The sequence below is a fragment of the Physeter macrocephalus genome, chromosome 14 (assembly GCF_002837175.3).
Source record: "Physeter macrocephalus isolate SW-GA chromosome 14, ASM283717v5, whole genome shotgun sequence".
Classification (NCBI taxonomy): Eukaryota; Metazoa; Chordata; class Mammalia; order Artiodactyla; family Physeteridae; genus Physeter; species Physeter macrocephalus.
The window spans coordinates 86,994,287-87,011,311 of record NC_041227.1 but is presented as its reverse complement, the minus strand read 5'-3'; the positions used below and the strand labels follow the sequence as shown (position 1 = coordinate 87,011,311).

The 17,025-nt window shown below is 46.5% G+C and overlaps 1 protein-coding gene across 8 annotated transcripts in view; it reads left to right on the top strand.

Moving 5' to 3' along the window:
• The window catches only part of ADPRM (ADP-ribose/CDP-alcohol diphosphatase, manganese dependent), a 421,658-nt gene that overhangs the window by 260,732 nt on the left and 143,901 nt on the right, over window positions 1–17,025 (top strand). The window contains exon 8 of one of the 8 annotated variants that reach the window (XM_028499402.2): window positions 7,899–10,633. The exons of the other annotated variants lie outside the window; for them this stretch is intronic. Within the exon in view, the coding sequence (XP_028355203.1) occupies window positions 7,899–7,949 (51 nt within the window). The 3' untranslated portion in view covers window positions 7,950–10,633. Of the gene's footprint in view, window positions 1–7,898; window positions 10,634–17,025 lie in introns of those variants that run through there. 8 annotated transcript variants of the gene reach the window in all.

Genomic DNA, 17,025 nt, shown 5'->3' with positions numbered 1-17,025 from the left:
ATTAGTCTTTAGATGGCACCCCTACATTCACTGTCCGTGTAAGTCCATTCCAAAGCTGTACAAGAAAATCGGGGCTGAGAAAGTTCTAGGCTCTTTGCCGACTTCATTCTGATGAGGCACTTGAAGCATCCGGTTGGCTCAGTACTTTACATACTGCGGGTGGTGTTTTGTTCCATCGCAGACAAAACGTGTTCCCATCAGACTCTGCCGCGCTGCTACCCCAGCACCGCCCCCCGCCCCCGCCAGCCTACACTCACTGTCCTGCTGAGCTGGCAGTGCTGTTTCTCTAGTCAGCGTACCTAGCTGTCTTCCTGGCTTTCCTGGTCTCACTTCCTCAGACACCTCCCCTGACTCCTGGTTACAGATGCCAAGAGACCTTGGCCGCGTTACCCGAGCCAGAGACGGCACTCTTCTGCCCTGCCTTCCTCAGGCACGCGGGGGAGAGGCCCACGGCTTTGACTTTGCTTCAGTCGCTGCTCCGGGCCGCCTCTGATCTCACGGACTTGGGGTCTGGCTTGCCCGCGCCCTGCGGGACACGTCCTGCCCCAGCTAACGTTTGGGGCTGTGTCTGCCTTTAATCTCACACCTGAGCGCTCCTGGAGTCTTCCGGGCTCCTCTGGCCCTTCTGACATTCACCCAGAATTTAGATGGCTGCCTCGACACTGCTCAGCCTTCTCCTCCCCGTCTGCGTTCCCAGGTTTGCACTGCCTCTCCCAACAAGTGCTGTCCTACTGTGGTTCAGGGCCTGGCAGGACCCACGCTTCCATTAGAATCCAGACGTGAGCTGCCTTCTCCAGCTGAGCGCCCTGCAGGGACTTAACCCCTGCGGCCCTCCCCAAGTGGAGGCCAGATGGAGCCAAAGGACACGGGCAGCGCAAGGAGTCGTGTTCGTGGCCATCCAGTGACCTGCTGTGGGATTGAGGGTGTGGATGTGGAGAAAGATTGAGGGACAGAAATGTAAACAGAGTCTAGTTCCTCCCTTTTCCACACAGTCTTGGTCCAGTGACCTTGGGCGCATCGTTTGACCGTTTGGGGCCTCGGTGGCCTCATCTGTGGTGAGGGGATACTGATTCTTTTCCTGATGATGAGGATCTGGAACAGATCAAACCCTGTGGTTTGATCCAGGACCCAGTGACTCACCCAGGACATGGGGTGGGTATGGGGGTGTCTGATTCACCTGGAGGAAAGTGGAATTCTTGTGAGGACCAGCAGAAAAGCTTGGTCCTCCCTCCCCAGTCCATACTCTCTTTCTACTGTCTCTTCTCTCCAGCAGCCCCTGTCCTGAAGCTGCTGGTGTGGTCCAAGTGACTCCCAGAGCAATTCTCCCGGTTGGCCGGTGCACAGGCCCTGCCATGCCAGCCGGGAGGGAGCAGGAAACAAGCCCTCTCGTTGAGCAGCCTTTCCTCAGAGCCTGCGTGAGCAAAAGCTGCCCAGCGGACACGCAGGGCAGAAGCTGACCTGGGGGTGGGCTCTCTGTGTCCCCTGACCCCATTCTTCAGGCCCTCTGTCCCTAGCACAGCCCCCCTCTTAAGCCTGTGGATACCTCTGGACCCATCGGTTGTCCGCATAATGAATAGAGACAGCTCGTCACGTTACCGGCTTGCTGCTCTGGCAGGGAGGTTAAGGGCTGGTGAGGCTCATTAGTGTCTGCCTGCAAGGGGACCGGGCAGCACTGCTCTCCCCCTCCCGGAGCCAGCCTCTCCTTCCCGGGCCACGCGCTAGCCCTTCTCTGCTGTGTGTCTCCCTCCACGAGCGTGTCGTGAACAGTTGTGAAGAGCGTCACAGTCATTTGTCGTTTGGTAGTGGTGACAGGAGGAAAGCATGTGATTTGCTTTTGAAAATTTATAATAAATTGAAGCAATCATTTCCTCTCGCTAGGATCCCAAGATGCTTTCTTGAGTAGGAGAGGAAAGGGTGGCGCCACTGGGAGCTGGGCTAACCCACCCCAGGGACGTGAGTGTGAATGTCAACCGTGATGTCTGAGGCCAGTGGAGGAAGATTGAGACCAGGACTGCTGACTGTCTTTCCTCCTGACTGTTGGCTGGGACAACGATGGATTCGTAAGGAACCCAGAGTTAGAACCAAGGAGATCCTCTGAAACAACCTGTCTGGAACATGAATGCCAGGTCAATCACCCAAAGATCTTGTTAAAATGCAGACTTTGATTCAGTAGGTCTGGAGTGGAGGCAGTTGGCAATATCCAGATACTGGTGTGAAAGATGGGGAAATTCAGTGAGGCTTCTAGAATAAAACTATGCAATGCCATCTTTAGGTAGAAGTCTGGAGGATGGATGTTTTCTTACATGGTCTCTTTTCCCAGGGCTACTAAGAGACTTTTCCTAGGTCTCTTTTCCTAGACTCAAGTACTCCAGGAGAAGGGCCATGCTGGACCCCAGTGACCATGATGGAGTTGGTTACACCTACACAGACTCACGCATGCTATTTTGGAATGACTGGCCTCCCCATGAGACATAGTTACATCACGCTTCTCCAGAGTTAACTGAAGTCACAGATGAGTAGAAATTTAAAGCTGGAGGGGACTGTACAAAACCTCTAGCTCAATCTCCTATTTTAAAGATGGTGAAACTTAAGGCCAAAATGCTTAAATAACCGGTTTTGCCCCTGACACAGGGCGTGGCCCATCAATAATGGCTGACCCAATTGATGCAATGTCCAATGTCATATCTTATAAAGTCCATCAGAACGGGAGCCTTCTGTTGCAGTTTTTCAACTTTCTACACTGGGAGTTGCAGCCTCATATCTGCAGGGCCCAGGGCCTAAGGCGGCCACGGAGAGGGCTGGTTACGGGCCGCAGGGAGATGGATGGCACTTGACTTTTTCCAGAAAAGCCCAAGCCCTAGAGTTTTAGGTGAAATCTGATTTTTAAGTATCGGCAACCAATTCAAATTTAACATTGAGTACTGTGGAGCCCAACAAGGCAAGTTGCTTGGGCAGATACGCTTGCTCGTTTCCAGGCGCTAATCTTCATGAGTGTTAGGGAGTTAAAAGTAATGCTAGTTCATGTCTGTTTGGATGTCACCATGCAGAGCCGAGGCTCAGGAGATACTCTCCCTGTTAGCTTAGTCAGAAAGAGAGTTTCTTCCCTGAATAAAGAAGGGAAGCTTGCGGACAGTCAGGATGTGGGCAATGGATCAGACTACAGAAGTCTCTCTCCCTGTAACCAGAATAAGATAAGATGTTTGAGAGAGTTAACTCAGCTTGGAATGTGCTTGGAAACTGCCTTCCGGAGAGGTATCTTTGTTACTCCAAGCCGGGTGGCTGGGGATTCTTCTGAGCCCAACTTCTCACTTAATGAGAAAACCCATAAATGGGTTCTCATGCCTACACACACACGGCATTAGGGAATCCAAGCATGTCACGACCATGGGACAGTTGGATCAGGTACAGACTGTGGTTTGCCTGTATGTCCAATAGAGATATTTTATAAATGTTTTCTCAGCATACATACAGGAAATGTGCACACAGTCTACATACAAGAAAGTGCACATAAGAATAGCAGACAATGATTTTCACAAACTGAACATAGCTGTAAAATCAGCCCCCAAAGCAAGAAAGAACATGACCAGGAACCCCTAAAGCCCCCTTTTCTGGCTACTGACACCTCCCCCACCCCAACCCCACCAGGGTGACCACTGTCCTGACTCCCAAAAGCGTAGATTATCTTTCTTTGTATACGAATTGTGTCTGTCTTCCTTTGCTCAACATTGTTGGTAAGATGAATTAATCCATACTGTGAGTAGTTATGCTACTGTATCATTGCTGTGTAGTATTCCACTGTGTGTATATAACCCTATTTATCCATTCTACTATTGATGCTTTGGGTATTTTCCATTTGGGGGTTATTACAAGTGGTGCTGCTGTGAGATTTTTTTTTTTTTTTTTTTTTTTGCGGTACGCGGGCCTCTCACTGTTGTGGCCTCTCCCGTTGCGGAGCACAGGCTCCGGACGCGCAGGCTCAGCGGCTAAGGCTCACGGGCCCAGCCGCTCCACAGCATGTGGGATCTTCCCGGACCGGGGCACGAACCCGTGTCCCCTGCATCGGCAGGTGGACTCTCAACCACTGCGCCACCAGGGAAGCCCTGCTGTGAGATTTTTGGTAGATTTCTTTGGATGAACATATGCACACATTTCTTTGGGAACAAAATGGATGGGTCATAGGCTATGCCTCAGTTAAGCTCTAGTAGCTGCTGCCGGTTAACCAAAGTGAATGCATGCATTTATATTCCCACCAGCAGCAAATGAGTGTTCTGGCTGGTCCACGTCCTCGCCAGCACTTAGATGTTGAAAGACAAAAGCTTAGTTTTGTTTTTCATCTGGTGGAGGTGTAGTGTATCACATCACTGTTTTAATTTGCATTTTCCCGATGACTAATAAAGTCAAGTACTTTTTTGTATATTTAATGGCCATTGGAATATCCTTTTCTATGAAGAGTCTATTCAGATATCTTGCCCATACAAAAGGTTATCTTTTCACTCTCCTAATGGTGTCTTTTGCTAAATAGAAGTTGTTCACTTTAACATTCACCAATTTATCTTTTTTTTTTCTTTATGGTTAGCTCTTTTGTGTCCCGTTTAAAAAATCTCTGTCTACTCAAGGTCATAAAGATGTTTTCCTTGAAAAGCTTGATGAATTTTTACCTTTCACATTTCAAGTAGAGACTGATGTAAGCTTATTTTTATCTCCTAGAGATAATTTTTCTCAGGACCTGTGAATCTATAGCATGGCTGAGGGACAATAGCCCATAATGGTAGGAGCGGGAATCTGAAATCAGACTGCCAGTCTTCCACTTACCAGCTGTTTGACTTTAAGCAGTTGCTAAACCTTTCTGTGCCTCCTTTTTTTTAGGGGTGATAATCCTGTCTTCCTCATGGTTTTCTTGTGAGGATTAATTATGATAAGCTACACTCAAGGCTGAGGACAGTACCTGAGGGCAAAATGAGCATTCACTTAGGGTTTGTTATTAATATTGTTGGACTTAATTTAATAAGCTAAGCGTTGGGGCCGGGAGAATGAAGAGGATGGGGAGGAGGAGGGGGAATCAGTGTTGCAAATGTTGAAGAGGGGGGAGGGGAAGGAATAGAAAGCCATGCACCCCTATGCATCTCTTAAGTTAGCTCACGGATCAGAGACTGTCAGTGTAAAAGCCTAAAGGTTCCAAGAAGTTCGCTCTGGGAATGCAGGGTAACAACGCCCAGATGGCCAGGAAGCACCCTGATCATATTTATCCCCTCCCCTGGGACTGGGAGGGGATACACAATCCCAGTAATTATTTTAAGCAGGAAATAGATGATGATCTATTAAACCAGTGACTATAAAGAACAGCTGTGCTTTGGGGAGGAATCAGCTCTGCTGACCATCCAGAAACTCGGTTCCTGGGACCCAGATTCCAAGAGGTAGATTCTCATCGGAGGCTAAGATGGTTTGTCCACAGATGGTCCTGGCAGGGAGTGGGCACTCCACCCTGAGCCCAGGAAGCAGAAACTTGAGGACCAGATCATTTAGTGAGTCAAAGAATTCCTCAAGAGAATTTCTAGAATTATGTATATCTGTTTTCTGCAGAAAAATTGCCAGTACATTTAGAATATCATACCCCTTAGTCCAGAGCAGGGGTCGGCAAACTTCGTCTATGAAAATCCAGATAGCAAATATTTTGTGGGTCCTATGGTCTCTGTTGCTACTTCTCCATTCTGCCACTATATCCTGAAAGCAGCCATAGACAATACGTAAGCAAATGAGCATGGCTGTGTTCCAATATAACTTTATTTTTGGACACTGAAATTTGAATTTCATATAATATTCATGTCACAAAATTTCTTTTTTTTTTTTGCGGTACGCGGGCCTCTCACTGTTGTGGCCTCTCCCGTCGCGGAGCACAGGCTCCGGACGCGCAGGCTCAGCGGCCGTGGCTCACGGGCCCAGCCGCTCCGCGGCATGTGGGATCCTCCCGGACCGGGGCACGAACCCGTGTCCCCTGCATCTGCAGGCGGACTCTCAACCACTGCGCCACCAGGGAAGCCCCACAAAATTTCTTTTTATTTTTCTCCAACCATTTAAAAATGTGAAAACCATTCTTCATTCAGGGGCCATACACACACAGGCAGCAGGCCAGATTGGTCCAGGGGAAGGAGTCTAAATCAGTGTAGGTCAGTGGTTTTCAAAGCATGGTCCCTGGACAAGTGGCATCAGCACAACCTGGGAACCTGTTGGAAATGAGATTTCTCAGGCTCAACCCAGACCTACTGCATCAGAAACTGGGGGTGGCCGTCCAGGTGATTCTGATACACGGTCAGCTTTGAGGATCATTGGTCTAGAATTCAAGTTCTTCCATGAACTTACTTTAAGCCAATTTTCCTGTCTTTTGTCTCTCTATATCTTTTTTTTTAAATTGAAGTCTAGTTGATTTACCATGTTGTGTTACTTTCAGGTGTTCAGCAAAGTGATTCAGTTATATATATATGTGTGTGTGTGTGTATCTCTCTCTATGTATGTGTGTATATATATATATATATATATATATATATATATATGCTTTTTTTTGAATATTCAACATGGATAATGATTGTTAATAATGAGTAGTAAAAATTATTAATGAATGCTTAGAAGAGGGAAATGCCTGAAAGTCCTTCCTGTAGAACTAGCTTTTGTCTGACATTGCTTTGCATTTTCTTTTTATCACTAACTTCTTCATTTATGAAATTCTGAATCATTTTCATAGAATAGAGATGGCCCAGATTTTGCCCTTTGATTCATTCAATTTAGATACCCATAAATATTTATTTTTGGTTGGTCAGTGATTTTTTTTTAATATTATTGAAGTTTGTATTCTTCTGTCTGAAGTTCCATTTCTTCCTTTTGAAGAGGTATCAAAGATGGGTATTGAGAATATTTTATTTATTCATTTACTATCTTCATTACTTTAAAGCCTGAGGTTACACCTTCAGATCACATTTTTTAAAACTATGAAAATGATAGATTCATAAAAATAGCAATCGTATGCTCCTGGAAAAAGGGATTTTTGTCCTAGGGCCTTGTAGTCCACTGACTGGGACTTTCCTTCGTCCAGGGCAGGTAGAATATTATAGGGAGCCCTGAACAAAAAACAACCTATCATAAATTCCCTGAAGCATAAGACTGAGAATCAGTAACAGGAGATGATCTCAATTGCCAAAAGAGCAGATTCAGAGACTGATGATCTTCTGATGTAACCAGGTCTTCAAATATACTCATTTGCCCTAAGGATTTTATTAAGCGGCTTCTAGGATGAGTTCTATTTTGTATGTCTGAAATAGACTCATATGTCAGGATATTGTGGGGTTTTTAAAAAAATATGTAATGGATAAATGACAAGCTGCAGTCCTCAGTGTTAACAATTTCTCTGTAAAGCAACCGCTATTTTTAAACTGAAGTATAGACATGTTGATAAATGTAAATGATGCGTAATAAGCATGATTACCCCTAGTATTTGAAAATGTTAATTATTAAAGCAAGGCTAACATACCAGAAAGTCTGTTATACTTAATGTGTGTAGATACAAATGAAAGTACCTGTAATAGTCACTCGGTATTTATTTATTGATTTAATGAATCTAATGTTGATAGATAAGTGGATTTTTAAAGTAAATAACTGTTAATACAGCAGACCCCAATCCCACAATACCATTTTTGTGTATATATATTCTTTTTCAGATTCTTTTCCATGACAGTTTTTTACAAGATGCTGAATGTAGTTTCCTGTGCTATACAGTAGGACCTTGTCGGTTATCTATTTTATATATAGTAGTGTGTATCTGCTAATCCCATGCTCCTAATTTATCCCTCCCCGCTTCCCCTTTGGTAACCATACGTTTGTTTTTGTCTCTCTATATCTTCTTGCATCAGACAAGATTAACCTGCCACCCTAAACCCCTTCTGAGAAGTCCTTTCCCATAGCTGCTTGTCGAGGCATATGGCTCCAGCAAGTTACTGGCAGGTGTCCACATTCTCTACCACACGTGTCCAATTTGACCAGGACTGGAAACATGGTCAAAATCCGGTTGGCAACCGGTATCTGTCATCAAGGCTAATGAGGTTCACCTTTGTGAGGATTTCAACTGGATGTGTAGGTAGGAAATCATTCATTGCTGCGGGGAGCCAAAGTGAAAAAAAAAAAAAATGCAGAGAGAGAGGACAACACACAGCTTTCATGAGGCAGAAGATGTGAGGAGGCAGAAGCCATGCGTACGCTGAAATCGTGAGGGTGACGGGTGGTCAGCTGAAGCTCAGCGTCCCAGGGAAGGATCCAGAGGCAGAGGAGAGCTGAGTCAATTAACAGCCAAGCACTAGGGTGGAGATCAGAAAACATCTCCACCGAAGGAGCTGCAAGGAAACTTGGTCACTAAGCTGCTTTGTGCCCTGAAACACGTGTGCCTCCTGAGCCTGGGGAGTCCCAGGTCCCTGCCAGATTCCCGGTCCCATGTGAGCCCTGCCACTAAGCAGGATGGGGCGTCCATTCCTTGGCACCAGAAGAGGAGAGCACACCCTCAATGGACAGAACATTCCAGCCTCACTCACGTGTTGAGTCTTCCCGTAGCACCCTGCTGTTTCTCTGTTCAGGCTGATCGTCCCGCCCTTCCCCTCCTCCGTGCACCTGAATCTTATTCTTCAAGACCTCACTTAAAGGGAATCTTCCCAGCTAAATGTTCCTTGAACCTCTGCTCTTCTCCTGCCTGGTTAATCCTTCTTTCCCCCAGAGCCAGCATCCTGTTACCGGCAGCCCTCTGCATTGCGTTCTGCCATTTTTAAAGTTACCCGCCGCAGGTCTGCTCAAGCAACTTGAAGACTTGTGTCCTTGCCGTTTCCAGCTCAGGACTTGCACATGGTCAAGGTTTAACCAGAGTTGGGGGAGATCAGAGAAGGTCTGATCGTCCCTCTGTCTCTGGCCTGATGACCTCTGCATCCTCAGCACCCACAGCCATTTTACAGTCCAGAGGACCACAGTCCAGAGAAGTGACAAGAGTTGACAACACTGACATGCACAGCACTTGAGGACAGGAAGGACCAGATGTCCCTGGTGGGTCCCCTTTCCAAACCCCCGCCTCCTTCACACTTCTAAATCCCTTCTCCACACTTCAGCTGAGGGGACCTGAGAGAATTTCAAGGGCTTTCAATGACCCTTTGCAATTAACTGTATGGGAAATATCTCCAGTCAATTAGTGCTGGCACGTTTCCAGGGCTGTCACCAACCTGCTCTGGAGCAATCAGGCTTAATTATCTTGTCTTTTCTTTCTTTTTTTTTTTAATGTTAATGTCATTTGCCAGGGTTTCTATAAACAAGTAGGTAAGCAGAGATTTTAATTTGAATGTAGCAGATTTGGACAAAGCAACTGTATTTTACAAAGAACTCAAAAAGTTTTAAAAACCTCAGTTGAGTCCCATAGTTAGTAGTTAGTATAGGTCCTGCCTCTCCTTCTAAAATGACTAGAATCGCTCCCAGGTAGCAGGCACGTGGATGACCAGAGAGGGAAGCTCACTTTTTCGTCTGTTTGGGTTTTGACCACCATGGAGCACAAAAGAGGAGCTGGGGAGGGGACAGTCGGTGTTTTGTTTGCGTTCAACCTCTCCAGACCCAACAATAAACTCACTGAACTGAACTAAACAGCCGTTTAATAGTAACTCAGGGCTGCTTAGGGAGGGAGGAAGATGCAGCACAGAGTTTCACAGTCTGGTTCTACGGATGGTTAGCAGGTGTTGGGAGTGAACGGCTGGTGTTTCTGCCTGCCTCCCCGTCTGTTTTCCCTCTGGGAATGGGCAGCCTTATTTTCTTCAGGAATCAGTCCTCTGCCGTCCAGGGAGGCTGAGCCCTCAACACCCAGCTCCAGATTCAGGTGGCTGATCCGCTGTCCTGCATTGTCTGGCTACAGTTGTTGGCTTGGGATGGACAAAGGTCCAAGGCCGGGTCAAGGAGAGGCAGCCATGCGAGGTGTTCTGGGACCTTAGGGTAAGGGCAGCTCTCTCTCTGCGGCGGTGTTAGGTTCTAAGCCTGAGTATCCTGTCCTGTCGGCAGCTCTGTTGTTGCTTCAAGAGAATGAAGGAAAAACAAAGGAAAGCGGAGGAGAGAGAGGGAGAGGTTGAGAGAGACAGAGAAGGGGAGAGAAATAGTCCTGACTGAGTTGATACCTTCATCAAGCTATGTCATTGACTTTTCAGTTATTTGGCCAGTAATTCACGTTTTCCCTCCCTGATCCTATGCAACTTATGTGTAACACAACTCAAAGAGTTCTATAATATAATACTGTACAAATATAGTATTACAGGTAAAGGTTTTCAAGGTCAAAAATTGGGACTTAACTATTTATTGTCAACCATAGGTAAGCGGTCAAACCCCGCTTCAAAGGAAGCTCCCTTGAGAGCCTGAATGAGAACTCAAAGCAGGATTAATCTTATGGAGGGAACAGCTTCATGTTACCTTTGTTCCTCCCCTGCCCTGAGGCACCTGTAACCTTTTTCTTCAGCATCCTCAAGAATTTGAGCAGGGACATATATACACTAATATGTATAAAATAGATAACTAACCAGAACTTGCTGTATAAAAATAAAATAAAATGCAAAGATTCAGTAAATAAATAAAAAGAAGTTGAGCAGTGACCTCGGAGCTGCTAGCCTCTCAGGCACTGCCCTGAGCCCAGCGATGACGCGGCTGCATCTTGGCCGCCTGGGGGCCACAGCATCCTGCTCCCACTTGGCAGCAGTGCAAAGGGTGCTCTCTGCCCATATTCTGCCCATAACCGGCTGGCTGCGTGAACTTGGGAAAGGCACGCCGCTACCCTCTATCTGCGCTCCCCCACTGCGAGACGCAAGGCTGGCTTTGGCGTGGTTCCCGGGCTCTGACCTGTGACGCCAGCTGATCTGTGTGTGACCCCTTTGCGTCCTTGGGTTGCTCCTGCCGGGTTCCAGCCTCTTTGCTCAGGGGCCTCACGCCGACTCACAAGAGGTCTCAATTGCCCCTTCCCTCTCAGCTTTGGTTCTGCAGCGCTCCTGGTGTTTCCCTCCCCAAACCAGCCCGGCTTCAGAATCCCACACGCCACTGTACCTACTTAACTGTTCCGTTCACGTTTTGGCCTTCCTTCGGTCCTTGGCGTCACTTAGCAAGAAGAGAGAATTTGCTCGAAGTGAGATCCTGGTTTCCGGAGGCTCAGGAGGAGCATGGAGGGAGACTGGAGTCAGCACGTGCTCCCAGCCTTGGGAAAGTGACCAGGGAGGGGCTGGATAGACGGCACTGTCCCTGTTACCACTGACATTAATCACACAATTGAAAAGTGAGCAAGAAAAGAAACGCTTGGTGTGTATTTGAAGCAAGACGAGAAAAGCTCGTCACAGGACTCGTCCTTCCGGGCTGATGCAATCTGGCCTTTATGCGGGGAGAACTGAACTTTAGGTCTTCACATGAGTCCACAGGGGTAATGAAGATGTTGTGCCCTTAGCAGGCTGGATCCTGGGGCATCTGTCCACCCCACTTGATACAGTGCAGCTGGCCATCCTGGCTGTGTGCCCGGTTCTGAGAATCTCCTGGATACTGTCCAGTGTGCTGTGGGATCGATAAACATTTAAATGTCATGCTTCCAGGAGCCATCCGTCATAGTAAGTGTTGTTCAATAAATGTCACCAGAGGGTAACAAAATCTTTCCTACAGAAGGCCCTCTGGCCACCACTTCCCCTCTTGACCGTCCCACTAGGATCATTACAGGGCCTCTCCTGGCTTCAAATTTAATAGCAAAAGATGAGGGCCTGCTTCTGAGCTTGGAACCAAGCGGGGTCTTTTTCCTGGAGCACCAGCACCCAGGAGCTGGCTTCCTAACGCTGTGTACTTTGTGGTCACCATTAGTGCTGTTTGCCATTTCTGGTTCTTTACTTCCAGAGCTGGGTAGGACTGTATCTTCTGACCCCCTGTGATTGGATGCATCTAAGTAAATAATTCTGACCAACGCACTGTGAACAGAAGTGACATGTGTCACTTTTAGACCAGAGCATTTAACTGCTGACACAAGACCCTCTCTAGATCTCTTTTCCTTCTGACATGATAAAGCAGGACGTTTAATATACTGGCTCCTCATTAGCCTGGTTCCTAAGTGACTCCAGTGAGCTGAGCCCTCTTCAGTGGACACACAGCATGAACGAGCAATATATGTTATTGTTTGAACCTAATGAAATTTGAGGTGTTTTTGTTACTGCAGCATAACCTAACCTATTCCGACTGATACAGGCTCCAAATTCCTGAGATATTTGAGAGAAAGGAGCAGTTGCCAACCTAATTCTTCCTCTTGCCTGCCCCAGGCATCTAAAAGAACTGTATAAACCTGGCAGCAGGAAGGAAATCTGCCCTTTTAGTCTAAAAATGGCTGTTTTTGCAGCACTGGAGAGATTTCTGGCATGTATCCAGGAGAGTCCTAGCACACGGGGAAAGAAAGCATCTTCCTGGGTCCATCAGTTTTCATTCCCAAGCAGAGCTGGGGGAAGCTTCTTCTCTTGGGCTGGAAAGTTGGACCGAGGAAGCTGTCAATGTTGTCTCAGGACCCGAGTGGAGGTATGACTGCTGTTTCATTTGCTCATCCTGGAAACGTGTCCAGAAAGTGTGTCGGGCTTGGGAAAGTGACATATGGTAGGGTTGTGCCTGTAACGTTGGCCCAGAGAGTTTGAATGAGGACATGAGGTCACCCAGCGTTCCTCCAGAAGGCAGCTTTGGTCTCCAGGTCCCGGCCTCCGCTGGCAGCTGGGAGGCTGGGCCTGCCAGAGCTGCGGGGGGATGTAGGCATGTGCATCAGGATGTGGGAGGGGACGCTGAGGAGGCAGGCATCAGCCCGTGTCCGGCCAGAGAGGCTGCCCAGGGTGCTGCTTCCAAGACGCAAGGGGAAGGAACATGCCGGCAAAGGGCAGAGGCTGGGCCTCCTCTGGCTGTCCCAGCCCTGCTCCTAGGCAGGGAGTGTCCTCTGATGGCAAAGGGTGGTCCCTTCCCTCCAGCATGGAGGGCACAAGACTGGTGCTTCTAGCTCAGCTCTGCCTCCAGATCACTGTAAAGATGCACAGGATGGACAGGGATTGGACGGTGGATGCTGGCATTGCAGGATTTCAGAGCTGGCCTCCAAGAGCCCTTCTGTGAAGTGCCTTCGCCGCTGCTGTAAAGCCCTCAGCGACATTTCCAGCAGGGCTGCAGCCTGTGCCTTTCAGAGTTCAATGCCAAAACTTGAGGGAGAAGGCAGGAAGGACAGCTCTCTCCTAGTACCTAGGAGGAGGGCGTTCAGATGAAGGACGGAAGCCTTCCTTCTGGCAGGAGCTGTCACTGTCACCTGCTGGTCGCTCAGGAACACTGTCTGCCTGTTAGACACTGCCTGAGTCACATCCCTGAGTGCACCTGTCTGCATCTGTTCACCTGCGTGGTTCACAACCAGTACTGCCAAAGGGGTGCCTCTGCACAGGTGAGATGGCACAGAAGATGTATTGATATTTTAAGCTAGATTAGCTGTGAGCATTCTGAAGGGCCAAGCGTTCTCCAGGGGGCGTCTCTCTCTCTTCCTTGCCCACCTCCCATTAGCAGCAACTACATCGGAAAGTCATCACTGGCTACCTCACTTATCCAGCAACAGGAGTTCTCGGTTTGCTCGTGGCCCTGGATCCTGGGCTACTTGGAATTCGAAGCAGGCTCTCCCAAGTTAACTCTCACATCCTAGCAGTGTCGCTTTTTATTCTTTTCATGACAATACCTTTCATTTGCAGAACGCTTTATACTTTCACTTCCATTATTGCATTCACTTCTCACAGGCTTTTCAAAAATTGCAAGATGAATTTCCACAGTGTACATACAGTATCTGCAGTTCCTTTCCCACCACCAGGAAAACCAAAACCATTTACACAAGCATCCAGTTACAGATATCACGGCTCTTTGTAAACACAATAGAGTGATAGTTTTATTCTTTTCCATCTCCTCTTTCTCCCCCTGCTCTTTTTTTTTTTTTTACATCTTTATTGGAGTATAACTGTTTTACAATGGTGTGTTAGTTTCTGCTTTACAACAAAGTGAATCAGTTATACATATACATATGTTCCCATATCTCTTCCCTCTTGCATCTCCCTCCCTCCCACCCTCCCTATCCCACTCCTCTAGGTGGTCACAATCCCACTGCTTTTCCATGATGTGTTTTACCCTTTTAAAATGTCCTCCTGATTATATTATATCCATTCCCACTTCTGGGTTCCTGCTGTCTCAAGAAGTATTTTAGCCCAATATCCTTATTCTTTGTTCTTGTTTTACCCTCTTTCCTTTCAACAGGGCACTGTAAACCCTTCTTAAAAAAATTGCAGCTTGCTTTTTTTCTCCCCAGCCTGACCTCCCCCCAATATTTCTCAACTTGTTCCAAAACTCATGTAACATTTTCAGATGGCCGGTGTTTTCCTGTGTACTCTCTTTGGGTCCCATGGGTTTTTCTTTCCTCAACCCTCTTAAAATACGACTAGGCATTCATTCATTCAGTCAGTCAACTATTCAACCAGTGTTTATTGAGCATCTACTTTGTGCTAGACATGGTGCCAGGCACTGGGGATGCAGCAGCGAGTGAGGCAGGCATAGTCGCTGCCCTCGTGATGTCTTATTTTTATAGGAGAGACTAAAAAAGATTTAAATAACTGAAAATCATCATGTCAGATAGCGATATATGCTCTGAAGAAAAATAAAGCAGAGTAAGGTTATAAAGAGTAATGGGGGCTGGGAATTTTTTTTTTTTTTAACGGTTAAGGAGGCTGCTTTGAGGCAGTGAGGTTGAAGCAGAGACCTGAAGGAAGCAGTGGAAGGCCCTCCCTGCAGGAGGAAGAAGCACCATATGTGAAAGCCTGAAGGTGAGAGGGCGCAAGGAACACAGAGGAGCCCCGTGAGTGATGGGGAGCGGGGAGGAGGTGAGACTGGACAGGTGGACTGAGGGACTTTTAGGTCACTTTTAGGTCACGTCAGACTGTGGAGTTGATCTAAGTAGGTCGAGACTCACTGGACGGTGAAAAGCAAGGAGTGACATAGTCTGGTTCATGTTCTCCTGGACCTGAGCCCCACACCAGCCAAAGCCTCTGCAGGCCACGTGGGTACTGGACCTGAGCCCTGCCACCACCAAAGCTTCCTCTGGCCATGCAGGTCCCAGTGGACCCAAGCACCGCATACACCACAAAGCCTCCACAGGCTGCGTGGGTCCTGGCGGCCTGCATGTGTCCCCTGACGGGGCCTCCTCTGGCCTAATGGGTCCAGGTGGGCTGAGCACTTCCCACCTTCAAGGCCTCCTCTGGCTTTGCAAGCCCCTGGAGTCACACCCATGGAGGCCTGCACCCTAGCTGGTTTACACAGGCATGTGTGCTCTGGGCCAGCTTCAGGAGCAGATGCTGGTTGAAAGGAATACATGCAGAGGTGAGGCTGACACAGCAGGTCCAGAGACCTACCTAGAGGTCTTGGAGGGCCACCTGGGGAGGCAGGGTTGTATGCACTTCACTGTGGGGACAAGGACACTGATAGTGGAGGTACCAGGGAATTTTTTTTAATTAATTTATTTTTTTTTTTTGCTATTGTGTTTTGTTTTGTTGTTGCTGTTGTTTCATTATTTTTTCTAATATATTTTTAAATTTTCTAATTTTATTTTATTTTTTATTCTTTGTTATTGTTCTGTTCTTTTTTGTTGTCTGTTTTTTGTTGTTGTTTTTTGGTGTTCTTTTGTTTTTTGTTTTCTGTTGGTTTGTTCTTTGGATATTTTTGTGTTGTTTTCTTTCACTGTGTTTTTAATTTTGTTTTGTTTTTATGTTCTTTTATTATTTGTTTTTTTGTTTTTGTCATTTTTGTGTGTTTGTCTTTTGTTCTCTTAGCTTTTCTTTTCATATCTTTTTTATTTTCTTTTATTTTTTGTTTTCTGTTTAGGTTAGTTTTTTTTTTTTTTTAATTCTTTACTTAATTTATTACAATATTGCTTCTGTTGTTTATGTTTTGGTTTTTTGGCCATGGGGCATGTGGGACCTTAGCTCCCCGACCAGGGATTGAACCCACACTCCCTGCATTGGAAGGCGAAGTCTCAACCACTGGACCACCAGGGAGGTCCCAGGGCTTCTGTCTCTTGTAATAAGAAGCATCTTAACTAAAACTGGTGCATAAGGAATATTTTGGTCTTGCCCCTCCTCCACCATAACTTTGCTATTACTGTTGGCATTAATGTTTCAACGCATAATTTTGAAGTTAGTGTGATTTTAGAAGATAGGAAGGTAGGTCACCTGTGACATCTATCTTTTTTCACCCTTAAGTTCACGATGCATCTGTATCTGGTAGGAACACTAATATCCATTGAAGCCTTTTGCTCTGCAGCTCAGGTCTTCAGTTTAAGGAGATTTTTCTTTTATTTAATCATTGGTATTTGTCTTATTTCCTCCACTGAATACACCATTAAACTGTATTTAGGATCTCTCTTATCTATTTGTAGCATCACCCCTTTTATAATTTTTATTTTTTCCTTTTCCTTTTGATTCTGAGTTCCTCAGAATTGTCCTCCACATCACTAATGTGATTTTTTTTGCACTCTTTTTAAAATTTTTTATGCAATTAAAGAAATCTATTTTCACATATCTAAAAGTTCTGCGCTTATCTCATCGAGTTCCCTTTTTATAACTCCCTCTTAGCAGCTGCCTTTTGATCTCACTGTGTTGTCTTTTGCTTTAACATTGTTGATAATACAAGATAAATGTTTAAAACTTATGTCTGTTTCCTGCAGTAAATCTCTTTAAAAACTGTTCTTCTATTGCTTTGTAAGTATTATACTATCCATCTGTGTTTAGGATCTTTTCATAGGTCCCATATTATTTTGTTTCTATTTTTTCATCTTTGAACAACAAAGCTTCTGTCTGGGTCTAGAATTTTTTTTTTTTTTTTGCGGTACGGGGTCCTCTCACTGCTGTGGCCTCTCCCGTCGCGGAGCACAGGCTCCGGACGCGCAGGCTCAGCGGCCCTGGCTCACGGGCC